Raw genomic sequence first — 14,085 nt, 5'->3', positions numbered from 1 at the left:
CAAATGCCACCAAAAGAAATCTCTTTGTGGGAACAAAATGATAAAAATGTAGTTTGGGTACAGTGTAGCATGACCGCGCAATTGTCATTCAAAGTGCAACAGCGCTGAAAGCTAAAAATTGGTCTGGGCGGGAGGGTGTATAAGTGCCCGGTATGGAAGGGGTTAAACTCAGCCTTCATTTCTGTAAAGATCCGGGGAGAGGTGAGGTGACTACAGACCTATCTCCCTTATTAATACCGACCAAAATATTAGCCATCAGCCTCTACATACACAAGGACCAGGTTGGCTTTATCCCAGGTAGACAAGTGCGGAGGGTAAGGATATTATTTCCTTACTCCGGTTGGTTTGGGATGGGGCCCTCGTCAGGGAGGCATGTTTCTCTCTCTGGACATTCAAAAGGCCTTTGACTCCGTCTCCTTGTCCTATCTATTTGCCACCCTACATCATTGGGGTTTTGGGGGTAAATTTCATAGGAATCAGTGCCCTTCCCAGAAGCGAGAATTCGATTTCAAGGACTCTATTCTGAACCGCTCAGACTTGCTAGAGACACCAGGCAGGGATGCTCCGTCTCCCCGAATTTTTGCAAGAGCCATAGAATCCCTAGCGATAGCTATGTGTACTAAACAAGATATTGGGGGGGGGGGGGGGGTTCACTGTGGAACCCAAATACACAAATGTGCCCCTTCCGGACAATTTACTCCTCTTCATGACCTCTCCAGTCACTTCGCTCCCCGCTGCTTGTAAAATTTTGGATGCTTTTGCTAAGGTTTCAGGCCTAAAAGTCAATCTATCCAAATCCATAGCAGGGAACGTCTCTTTATCCCCCTAACATCAGTAGAAAACTTGAATAACTATTTTCGGTCACCTTGGAGTGACTCGACCATCCGCTATTTGGGAATCAATCTCACATCTAAAATTGAACGTTTATACAAGGCCAACTACCCCCAAATTTTCCAAAAACTCAAGTTTGGCTCGACTTAAAAACTTGGACATCCTTAGAGATATCATGGTTAGGCAGGATCAACTCAGCTAAGATGACACTACTCCCCCGCCTTCTCTACCTGTTCCGAGCCCTCCCCATTCCGATTAAGAAAGACAAAAGATCTTTCCAGGGTAAAATGGTTACAATTTGTTTGGGGTAAATTGGGCTATCGTTTTGCCCAATGCGTCCTGTTTCACCTGAGGACCAGCAGTGGCCTGGGGCTCCCTAACTTCCTCTTGTACTTCCAAGCAGCATGATTAGCCCAACTGTCCATAATATACAAGAAACCGGACTGGGTATACCTAGAAAGACAGGCAGCCCCTACTTGCACCCTTGATTTCCTGGTTTGGCGCATCCCACTATCTAGACCTCCTATTCCAGGGATAAGCAATTAGCGGACCTCCAGCTGTTGCCAAACTACAAGTCCCATCATGCCTCTGCCTCTGGGAGTCATGCTTGATGCTGTCAGAGTCTCGCTATGCCTCATGGGACTTGTAGTTTGGCAACATCTGGAGGTCCGCTAATTGCTTATCCCTGTCCTATTCTATCCCCCAAACTATCCCACTGTCTCTAACTTCGGGACTCCCCAAGAAAGCTCCCCTACTTCATTTCCCTGTTCCAATCCCTGAACCATATTTTCCACAATCCTAACTCCACCCCCTGGCATGGATATACGGTTAGACAAGGGAATGTCCTGCATTGGACACTCCTTCACTAGGACCGCTTACTCCAATTCCTTGTATCAGCAAACTGGACTTGCCAAACTCTGAATGCTTCAGATTCCATCAAATTACACATTTCCTCCATAAGCTTTGGCTCAACAAACCTAATCCTCAAATCTTTACAGAATATAAATGGTGGTGTGGTGCCACCTCGGAGCAGAGGGCAGATATTTTGATTGTCTATAGACCTCTTTCCTCTAATCTCACCAGACTCCCACATGTGGAAGCATGGGCGATAGAACTCTCGGAACAGTGGGAGTTGGAAGCCTGGAATAACTCCTTTTATTGCTCTTTTAAACGGATCCTGAATACCTTCCCCCATGGAAGACACAAGATGGTATCTGGTCCCCCACCAGACTGGCTAAGATGTTCCAGATTTCTTCCCCCTATGCTTCTGTGGATGCAGCTTGTGGGGTGGGCTCTAGATTTCTTCCCCCTATGCTTCTGTGGATGCAGCTTGTGGGGTGGGCTCTAGATTTCTTCCCCCTATGCTTCTGTGGATGCAGCTTGTGGGGTGGGCTCTCTACTCCACACATGGTGGGAATGCCTGAAAATTTGAAGTTTCTGGAATAAAATATTCTCAATAATCGCAAAGGTCACAGGGTTTCCAGTTCTTGGATCTCCCTCGATAGCCCTCCTCTACTTCTCAGCGTAGCCCTCTCTTTTCTTCTGTCCCTTCCCTTGTGCTTCTCTCCTCTTTTACCTGCTTTTTACCCCCCTCTTATATGACTATCTTTTAAGTGATACAGCTTCCTCATCTCAAAACTTCAGTCATACAAATCTTTTTATATTTATTTTGTGGGGGGTCCTTCCTCCCCATCTTTGGCCTAACATTTTGGGGCCCCACTTTCCTCATGACACAGCTTGATCCCATAGGGGGTGTCGGGGAGGTCAACACAATTATTGTTTTCTCTACACGTTGTTAGGGTTTCTGTCAGGAGGAGCCTGAATATTAAAGGTTTTGGATTTTTATTTTGTGCTCTCTGTATAGATGGGTGTAAAAACAGTTTAAAAATGTCTTGCTGCCACGTTCTCTTGGTGAGTCTTGTTTGTTTGTTTAGGTTTAGGTTTGGTCAGCTTTAAGCGAAGAGGCTGTTTAACCACTTAAGACCCGGACCATTATGCAGGTAAAGGACCTGGCTAGTTTTTGCGATTTCGGCACTGCGTCGCTTTAACTGACAATTGCGCGGTCGTGCGACATGGCTCCCAAACAAAATTAGCATCCTTTTTTTCCCCACAAATAGAGCTTTCTTTTGGTGGTATTTGATCACCTCTGCGGTTTTTATTTTTTGCGCTATAAACAAAAATAGAGCGACAATTTTGAAAAAAAAATATTTTGTACTTTTTGCTATAATATCCCCCAAAAAAGATATAAAAAAACCGATACGTATTCTTCTACATATTTTTGGTAAAAAATATCACAATAAGCGTTTAACGATTGGTTTGCGCAAAATTGATAGCGTTTACAAAATAGGGGATAGTTTTATAGCATTTTTATTTACATATATATATATATATATATATATATTTACTACTAATGGCGGCGATCAGCAATTTTTTTTGTGACTGCGACATTATGGCGGACACATCGGACAATTGTGACACATTTTAGGGACCATTGTCATTTTCACAACAGAAAATGCTATACAAATGCATTGTTTACTGTGAAAATGACAATTGCAGTTTAGGAGTTAACCACTAGGGGGCGCTGTAGGGGTTATGTGTGACCTCATATGTGTTTCTAACTGTAGGGGGGGCGGGGCTGGACGTGTGAAGTCACTGATCGCCTTTCCCTATATCAGGGAACAGACGATCAGTGACATTGCCACAGTGAAGAACGGGGAAGGTGTGTTTACACACACCTATCCCCGTTCTTCAGCTCCTGTGACCGATCGCGGGACAATAGCGGCGATCGGGGCCGCGGTCACGGAGCTTCGGGTCGCGGGCGCGATCCATGGCTGGGCACTTAAAGGGGACGTACAGGTACATACGTACCTGTGCCCAGCCGTGCCATTCTGCCGACGTCAATGTGCAGGAGGCGGTCCTTAAGTGGTTAAAAGGATAAGGGTGGTTTCTTTAATAATGATATAATCCTATCAACTCTGCCTGGCTCCGCAGCTTCCATGTATAACTACTGAACACAGTCAATTGTAGATTTCTGTCCATAGTCACTCCCTTGCCTGAGAAATGGCTCACAATGTGCGGAAGTCTCAGCATACTAGAAATGTCACGCTTACTCTATTCCATCCAGGGGTCAAGTCCTGGGGGGAAAAGTGTGGGAACTCCCACCCAAGATCCACTCCCCCACCAAAAAAAAAAAATGATGGGGGGTGGGTGGTATGTAGATAAGAGGGGTGCGGAGTGTATGGGGTGAGTAGTATCAAATACACCACTGGCCACTGATGCATTAGTGACCAGTGGCAGGTAATTAACCCCTTTGTGCTGCATTAGTGACACCAGTGTCAGTGTTTATGAACCCTTTCATGCTGCACCAAATAGGGGTAATAAACACTGACACTGGTGTCACTAATGCAGCACAAAGGGGTTAATTACCTGCCACTGATCACCAATGCATCAGTGGAAGTACATTAACCCCCTCATTGCTGAATACCATTAAAAACATCAGACAGTTAACACAGCTAAGCCACTGTGATACAACACTGCCTTAGGTAGGTTAGGTTTGTAGCCTCTGCAAACTTACTTACTCACTCCCCTCCCTTCGGTACAGATTTCCCCCCCCACAGTTCAGACCCCCCCTTCGGTACAAATCCCCCCCCCATTCAGTACAGATTCTCCCCCCCCCCTTCGGTACAGATTCTCCCCCCCCCCCTTCGGTTCAGATTCCCCCCCCATTCAGTACAGATCCCCCCCATTCAGTACAGACCCCCCCCCTTCGGTACAGATTCCCCCCCCCCCTTCGGTACAGATTCCCCCCCCCCCTTCGGTACAGATTCCCCCCCCCTTTCGATACAGATTTCCCCCCCCTTTCGATACAGATTCCCCCCCCTTCGGTACAGATTCCCCCCCCCCTTCGGTACAGATTTCCACCCCCCCTTCGGTACAGATTCCCCCCCCCATTCGGTACAGATCCTCGCCCGCCCCCCCCCATTCGGTACAGATCCTCGCCCCCCCCCCCCATTCGGTACAGATCCTCGCCCCCCCCCCCCATTCGGTACAGATCCTCGCCCCCCCCCCATTCGGTACAGATCCTCGCCCCCCTCCCCATTCGGTACAGAACCTTCCCCCCCCCCCCATTCGGTACAGATCCTCCCCCCCCCCCCATTCGGTACAGATCCCCCATTCAGTACAGATCCTCCCCCCCCCATTCAGTACAGATCCCACCCCCCCTCAGTACAGCTGCCTAAACCCGCCCGCTGTCTCTGAACCCGCCCGCTCAGCCTTACTGACTCTTCAGTGGGGGGGGGGGGGGCGCATGCTGCTCCGCTGCCTAAACCCGCCCACTGCCTAATCCTAATCTCTGCTCGAGTCCTGTAAAGGGAACGGCGTTCCTGCTGTAAAAAAAGTGCAGGGACGCCGTTCCCGCAGGACTCGAGCCCTGATTCCATCCAAGTATGCACACTGACCTGGAGACAATTTTCTATTATCAGGACTGGTCCATTTACAGCATTTCTGAGGATGCTACACACCATCCAAATAATATAAATAACTGCTCTGGACCATAAGAAAAGCCAGGCAGTCTGGTTTGATAAACTGTTTTGGGAAAGAGGTTCAGCTTTTAGCATAATCCAATCAAAATAAAATAAAAGAAAAAACTCTTGGGCTACTGTGAGTAGATCAGTGTTAAAGTATTAAAGTGTATATAATTCATATTATTCATTTATTGTTTGTGTATTGTGAACATAATCCAATCAAAGCCAAAGTAAATAAAGTGTACAGTGACACAGAATGGCCTGTTCTAGCTAGCAAGGACTCAAATACCTCAAGCATATGTAGAATCTTAACACTATGATCACCACTGTGCTGGGACCTACTCAGGGAGGCAGTACACATGAACCAATCTGCAGTGTCCACATTACCCTTTTACACGGTACAATGCCAACACGTTTTTTTTTCCCCAAACATTTTTACAAGGATCCTGTATGCAGTGTCGGCCCTTCCAAAAAGGGGCGTGGAAGCGCCGCCTCCCTAATCCATGTGCCCGGCCCCTAATCTACATGCAGAGTGCCGGACGCATGGATTACAATTTTTTTTTTTTTTTTTTTTAAGCACACGATTAGAGCCCGAGGCCCTAATTGGCTTAAAAAAAGGATGGGCTTGGGGCGCAGAGCACTGCACCCTGAGTCAACCCAGTTGTGCGATTAATATTCGCTAATGTCTTTCTGATTCTCCTCCCAGCCAATCAGGAAGCGGGTCCCGATACCCGATTGGCCAGGGAGTCTTAGAAATCCCAGCCAATCGGGCCTCAGGACCCACTTCCTGTTTGGCCAGGAGGAGAAGCCCTGGCTCTTCCCAGATCCTCCTGGAGTGAGGAGCAGCAGCCCTCCGTGTGATCTTCCTCCTCACGGTAAGGCCTGCAAACCCCTGTCTTCCCATCCATCTCCCGCAGGGGGTTGTTTGGCAGCGGTGTGAGTGAGGGGGGCAGGTTTGTTTTCCACCGCCCCCCCCTCCACCTGAAATATTGAGCACCAGCCATCACTGCTTGTATGGCTAAACAATAGCTGTCAATGTGGACCACCACCTGAAAATGCCAAGTGTCTGACTGTCCTTGGCTTTAAGACTTTCTGACCCAGAACAGGACTGGAGATGAGGTCAGAGCTCCACCCTTCCTTCAAGCCACTGAAGCAGCATGTTTTGAAGGAAAGCTTAGCAGTAGAAGTTGCCATGTTCTTTTCTCTATGCAGGTTTCCTAAATAAATAGTTTCTCCCTCAGGGAACAGCGATATGCAACAAAGCATTAAACAGATTTATAACTTATAAAAAGGAAGAATCTTTTTGCAGCTACAAACCAGCTCATCACATTTCTGGGGTAGAAAAGTATATTATGAAAGCGGATTAGTTGTTTGAGGCAATACAACAGTTTCTTCTTACAATTTCAGTACTCATACCCAATGACAAATTAAATAATAATAACCCATGCTGACCATAGACTTACAACAAGGGGTATATTGGGAGGAGCTGGTCACTTGGGCAAAGACAATCAATACCAAATACACATGACCAAAAAAAAATAATAATAATTATACTTACACATCACCCTTTGAGCTGCCAGCATAAGGAAAAAATGTAAACGAAACACGGCATTACAAAAGGTTAATTAAATGCATGTAATTCTGTTTACTTTTATATGCAAGTGCCATTTAAAATTAGTCCAAGACCTATAACCGTATATGAACACATCAGCAACAGGACAGCAGAAGTATTGGAGTGTTGTGGACAAATTACATGTACATTATGTGATCCATACATTTCAATGCCTCCCTACCTGCCCAACTGTTTCTGCAGGTCCACCATGTACTGATAGCATTGGGCATAATATGTAGCCTGGGCTTCTGCAAACTCATGCAAACAGCGGAGGTGGTTGACCTATGGAAGAGAAACATGTAATACTTTTTCCAGGACATCATCCATCAGCTAACACTCAGGTCATTAGTAAACATTGAATACTGTAAACAAGGCAAGGTAATTGGTGCGTGTAAATGTATGATCTTTGAACTGTGCAAGCTATAAAACGTAGAAATTCATTTCTCTGCCTCATTGTATCAGTGAGGTGTCGCCCTTGAAAGCAAAATATGATTTTGCAGCGTTCAGCCAGCGAGGGAGTGACTTCCAGACATCCCTCTCTCATCAGCCATTCTTTGATAAAAAAATAAAATAAAAATTGAAGGACAACAGGCAGAAAATGGTTGACTGAACAGTTTCTGCTTTTGAGGCAGCCGCTTTGGCCCACAATTTTTCAGACAGCTTTATTCTGGCTGCAAGTGACAGTGACAGTTCACCTCAACACCCTGTGCTGATGAATTCTGGTAATGTGGAGCCAGCATTTAAAGCGGGAGTTCACCCGAAATTTTTTTTTTTAACCTTAGATTAATGCTCATTTTGTCAAGGGGAATCGGGTAGTTTTTTTAAAAGCCGTACTTACTGTTTTAGAGAGCAATCTTCTCCGCCGCTTCCGAGTATGGTCTTCGGGACTGGGCGTTCCTATTTGATTGACAGACTTCCGACGGTCGCATACATCGCGTCACGAGTAGCCGAACGTCAGTGCGGCTCTATACGGCGCCTGCGCACCGACGTTCGGCTAATTTCGGAAAATTGTGGCGCGATGGATGCGTCCGTCGGAAGCCTGTCAATCAAATAGGAACGCCCAGTCCTGCAGCCCATACCTGGAAGCGGCGGAGAAGATCGCTCTCTAAAACGGTAAGTACTGCTTCAATTTAAAAAAAAAAACACCCGATTCCCCTAGACAAAATGAGCCTCAATCTAATGTTAAAAATTTACTTTTCGGGTGAACCTCCACTTTAAAACCATGACTTTCTATGAATGTATTATTCCTGGGGCCAATCATGTCAGCCTACGAAACCCTAGGCTGACATTGAGCTCCCAGGAAAGGAAAATTACGGTAAGAATGGTAACAATTTTCTGCATTATATTTCAGCTGGACTTGTGTCTTCTGAATCACTTAGGCAAAAGCTCACTGCGAGTCGCCCGTCATCAAAGCTGAAAACCTTGGATAATTAAAGACAAACTTTTGTTTTGCACAGAGAGGAGAGGGTTTTAGAACACAGATTAGGTCTTTTTATGCCGTCTGTGCCCCCATTAGGGAGATTTACCAACTCAATTTGCCATGTTTACCATTATCATTGAAAGTAAAAGAAATAACCCAAATTGTAATATTAGAGGAAATCTTCCAATAGTTCTGGTGACCTGGGGGACCCCAAGGGATTTCCTCACTTTCCGTTTTGGCTATGGGACGGGAAGTGAAGGGAAATTTCCCCAATGGGATACAGATGGCAAAAAACAATTAAAGAAACAAAAAAACACTGGTTATAACCCTCCCTTATTCTATCAAGAATGGGGGGGACTTTTAAATAGTTCTACTTTAATATCCAGCCTGTTAGGCGACAACTTATAGGCCACCCTCCTGTATTTTTCCTTGGTTCCATAAATCTCGGGTAGATTAGATCTCAGGACTCACATGTGTACTGCTAATTCCTTCCAGCAGCAGTCTGGTGACTTCAGCTTGGCGATCAAACTCTGTTTGTGCCACTCGCAACTCATGTTCTGCCTGTAAGAGAATTAAACAGTCTCAGATCAATACAAGAAAACTCTAAAGTGTACCTGTCAGGAGTGGCAGCCATTTTGTAGGTTTGTCCAATGTTTCAGAAAATGAATCCAGTAAAAAACAAGAGGCACAGCATGACAAGCTGAACCATTGTTTGTCCCTCAATATAGTAACCAGTGTCTAAACGAAAGGTTCTCTTCAAATTAATGATCCTTTATTGGCATTATTACCAAATAGAACTGGTATTCTGGATTCCAGCTCTTCTGGGACTAAATAGGGTCTCTCGCAAAAGAATATACCTAGGAGACAAGCCATTAATGGTAGGTGGCAATCTGGATTCTGAATCACCTATTAGTTGGAAGGTAGTTAAGCAGAATGGACTCAACTTCATTACCTTGAACCAATATGCTGCTCGAGAGTCTGCATGAGGGAATACCAGCTTGCTATCTACAGCTTTCACAGGAGATTTTCTTTCTTTGTGATGAATTTGGGAAAGACTTATCTGCATCTGCTGCAGAGAAACCCTACTTGGAAAGGAGGATACTTGTTAATCTTCGTGGCCCATTTGGCACACAATTTTGCAAACAGGTGTGGTTTAGTAACTTGCTGCAACTTTCAAAAGCATTTATTTGGCATCTGCCAACCTCAGTTGAAAGGGTGTACGCCAAGAAGGCAAAGTGCCTAAACACATGGCAAATAATCAAAATGAATACTGCTTGAAGGTAGTAATGTAAATTTAAGTTGCTAAAGGGGTTGCTGTACTTGACACCTCATACTGTCATTTTGTGCTTTGCTGTTAAGGCAGTTTCATCCAAAACAGCTTTTTTTTATTAATTTGCTGACCATTTTCTTTCTCATTTGAGATATCTCCATCAGTTTCCAACTGTCCGACCACTGTGGTCATCTAAGTACCAGTGATGGTTCCATGCCCAATGGATTCTCCATGAGGTAGAACAAATAGGAAAATCCAGCTTTGAGAAGGTGACCCCCTACACAGCCCACTGTGGGGTAATCTCACCACAGATACCTTCAAAAATTAAAAAAGGGACAATCTTCCCCCTTACATGGAAGAGTTGTAGTTTCATTCTGTTGCAGTAATCACCTTAAATACCCTCAGATTACTCGAAAACAGAATGTTTAATATATTACACAAACCTCAGGGAGCTAGTGAACACTGAAGGGATCCGTGTTTTTATTAAAAATACAAGGAATTTGTAGGAGACGGCAAGTTAAGCTGATTATTCAGATCACTGCAATCCGTTGAATGTGTTTATCCACCTAGCTGCAAAATCCCCTTGAAACTGTTGCAAGCCTTTACATGAAAACTGTTTCCAAAGTTAACTTGACACAACATCGCTACTGCTTCCTGGCCAGTAGTCAATGTCAGACAGAAAAAACAGTTCAAACTGAACTCCAGGCAGATATATAAACCTCATAAATGAATACAACCCCGAATTCAGCAATACAGCCTTAAAAATCTTTATATACAATTTTTTTAAGGTGCATTGTGCAGCAGTGCTCACAATAGGGGTGGAAGAAACAGCCAATCAGTTGTGCTGCAGTGCAAAAAGCATGCTGATGAAAGAGAAGAGCAAAGAGATGACCGAATCATTCTGCCAATTCTCTTCACTGTCCGATTAAAGCAAGGGGCGAGGAGGAGACCACTTATGTTAACTGAACTGCAGTGGATTTTAATTACACCTATGACTGGCAAATTATATTGCATCACATTGCTATAGATCAGTATAGACACCAAAAAAAGAAATAAGACATTGGGACTTTTCATGTTGTACTACTAATTCATATACATCATGTACAACAACATCCTTCATTAAAATTTTTCTTTTTCTATATAGGTTAAACATTCAGGAATAAGGAGCTGCAAATTAACCATAGACAAAAATAGAATGTCAAAAACACTACTTATAGGATTATATAAACTGTCCACAGGAGAAATACCCTCAAACACCCCACCGGTCAGCATAGCCCATTATATAAAATGGAACCGATCTTTCCTTTAAAAATAAGTGCTGGTCAGTGCGTTTTCCATACCAAGGGATCTTCATAAAGAGACTGTGGAAAAATCTATATAGGAGAGGATGTTTACTATAATAGAGCAAACACAACTCAAATCCTGCTAATAAGGGAAAAAAAGAGAAAAACCCCACAAAAAAGGGGATATGAAGGGCAGCTAAATGTTTGGAAGCGAGATCGTTATACTATGACTGCTATGTGACCAAGTTTCTAAGCTTATTCAGGGAGTAGATTTAAAGCTCAATTTTCAGAAAAGAAAACAAAATAACACTTTTGTTATAAAGGAACACTAAAAAAGAGATGATGCACCATATTTCATGTTATAATGTTAGCAACTTTAGAGGAATAGTCCGTATTATCTGATCCCTTAAAAACTTGAAACAGCCATGGTAACTAACACATATAAATGGTACATATTGGGGTCGATTTACTGAAACTGGAGAGTGCAAAGTCTGGTGCAGCTCCGCATGGAAACCAATCGGCTTCCAGAATATTTTGTCAAAGCTTTATTGAACAAGCTGAAGTTAAAAGCCGATTGGTGTCTATGCAGAGCTGCACCAGATTTTGCACTCTCCAGCTTTAGTAAATCAACCCCACAGTGCTCACACACACACACACACACACACAGTGCACACACACACACACACATATAGGTTGTTCCAAACATCTTGGAGGACTAATCGCAGATCATCTGTGAATGTAAGCTGCCCCCCAGATCCTTCTGTCTCTTCACGTAATCCCAGACCATCGCTTCCAGGACCCCTTGTTTTTCTTTAAGCTGAAGATGGTTCTTTATAACATTGACTGTATGTTTGCGGTCGTTGTCCTGCTGCAGAATAAATTTGGGGCTAATCAAATGCCTCCCTGATGGTATGGCATGATGGATAAGGATCTACATGTATTTCTCAGCAATGAGGACACCATTGATCAGGCAACGTTGAGGACCGTGGACACCCAAGGACACTTAATGCAGTAGATGAAAGACACATCATATTTACTTCCCTTCGACATTGGAAGATGTCCAGCAGTGCCATCAGCACAGAACTGGTGGAAACCAGTGGGACCCAGGTACACCATCTACTGTCTGGAGAAGTCTGGCCAGAAGTGGTTTACATGAAAGAACTGTGGCCAAAAGGCCATACCTCCAATGTGGAAAAAAGGATAAATAACTCAACTATGCACAAAAACATAGGAATTGTGGTGCAGGGAAATGGCAGCAGGTGCTCTGGACTGATCAGAAATCTGGGAGGAGGCAGTTTGTTGGTGAAGGGCTGGAGAGCGGTACAATAATGAGTGTGTACAGGCAACAGTGAAGCATGGGGGGGGGCTCCTTGCAAGTTTGGTGCTGCATTTCTGCAAATGGAGTTGGAGATTTGGTCAGGATTAATTGTGTCCTGAATGCAGGCAGATACTTATCCATCATAACATACCATCAGGGAGGTGTGTGATTCATCCCAAATTTATTCTGCAGCAGGATAACAACCCCAAACTTGCAGCCAATGCCATTAAGAACCATCTTCAGCATAACAAACAACAAGGAGACCTGGAAGTGATTGTTTGGCCTCCACAGAGCCCTGATCTCAACATCATGGAGTCTCCCTGGGATTACATGAAAAGACAGAAGGATTTGAGGCAGCCTACACCCACAGAAGATCTGTGGCTAATTCTCCAAGATGGCAGGAACAACCGGCCTGCAGAGCCCCTTCAAAAACTGTGTGCAAGGGTACCTAAAAGAACTGATGTTTTAAAAGGGAATGGGTGGTCGCACCAAATATTGATTTGATTTGTATTTCTCTTCAGTTCATTTACTTTCCATTTTGTTAATTGATAAAAATAAACAATTAAGCATTGTTTCAAACCTGCTTAAAACATTTGCACAGTACGGTTTATACACATACTGTGTATACACACCCTGATCAGCCATAAAATAACAACAGGTAAGTGAACATGCTGTCCTCGGACTTGATCTCTTGAAAGAAGAAAAGGGGGCAAGCATAAGGATTTAAATGACTGGGTCAGAGCAACTCCAATCCTGCAGCTCTTGTGAGATGTTCCAAGTCTGCAGTGATGAGGACCTGCCAAAAGTGGTCCAAGGACATAAAACCAGCGAACCAGCAACAGGGTCATGGGTGGCCAAGGCTCATTGATGTTGGGAGAAAAAGCTGGCCTGTGTAGTCCGATTCAACAGAATTCAGATTCAGCTCAAATTTCTGAAAAAGTTAATGCTGGTTCTTATAGAAAGGTCTCTGAACACACAGTGCATCTCAGCTTGTAGTATATTAGGTTGTGTACCATCAGAAAGATCAGTGCGCCCATACTGACCTGTGTCCACAGACAAACACACCTACAATGGGTATGTGAGCATCAGAAATGGACCACGGAGCAATGGAAGAAGGTGGCCTGGTCTGATGAATTTAAAACTAGTCTCAGGAACACAATAAAGGAGTATTGTCCTCCAAATTCTCCAGATCTAAAAAAAATTCAATAAATATGGGATATGCTGGTAGAGCAAGTCCTATGCATCGAGGCTTCACCACACAACTCACAGAACTTAAAAGGGTCTGCTACAGAGAGCTTAGTATCACAGCATACCTTCAGAGGTCTAGTTGCGTTCATGTCTCAAAGGATTATGGTGAGTGGTCATAATGTTATGGCTGATCAGTGTAAATTTAAATCTATATCCAAACTGCCATATCTTCCTTATAGTGTCCATTTACAACAATTTGACATGAGCCTCTGTCAGTCACATACACATTCCCATTAGAAACAAAAACAATCCAAAAGGGGAGATCAAGGGCCAGATTCACGTAGAATCGCGGCGGTGTAACGTATCCTAGATAAGTTACACAGCCGCAATTTTTCATCGCAAGTGCCTGATTCACTGAGCACTTGCGATGAAAACCTACGCCCGCGGCCTCCAGCGCAAGGCGGGCCAATTCAAATGGGCGTGTGCCATTTAAATTAGGCGCGCTCCCGCGCCGGACCTACTGCGCATGCTCCGTTTCCTAACTCCCGCCGTGCTTTGCGCGCCGTAATTTTTTGAACGGCGACGCGCGTAGCGTACTTCCGTATTCCCGGACGGCTTACGCAAACTACGTTGATTTTTA

General features: G+C 44.4%; 1 protein-coding gene across 8 annotated transcripts in view; it reads right to left on the bottom strand.

Annotated features, from left to right (window-relative positions):
- Positions 1-14,085, bottom strand: part of SH3GLB2 (SH3 domain containing GRB2 like, endophilin B2) — a 149,217-nt gene that overhangs the window by 11,314 nt on the left and 123,818 nt on the right. For 5 of the 8 annotated variants that reach the window (XM_040324692.1, XM_040324698.1, XM_040324694.1 and 2 more), the window contains 3 exons: positions 8,858-8,947; positions 7,148-7,248; positions 6,913-6,927 (listed from right to left, as the gene is read on the bottom strand). In XM_040324692.1, coding sequence (XP_040180626.1) covers positions 6,913-6,927; positions 7,148-7,248; positions 8,858-8,947 — 206 coding nt within the window. The remainder of the gene's footprint in view (positions 1-6,912; positions 6,928-7,147; positions 7,249-8,857; positions 8,948-14,085) is intronic. The other 3 variants (XM_040324695.1, XM_040324696.1, XM_040324701.1) reach the window with 1 other exon arrangement.

This window comes from Rana temporaria, chromosome 9 (assembly GCF_905171775.1).
Source record: "Rana temporaria chromosome 9, aRanTem1.1, whole genome shotgun sequence".
NCBI lineage: Eukaryota > Metazoa > Chordata > Amphibia > Anura > Ranidae > Rana > Rana temporaria.
Note: the sequence above shows the minus strand (reverse complement) of the source record. Positions and strands in the feature narration are given on the sequence as shown.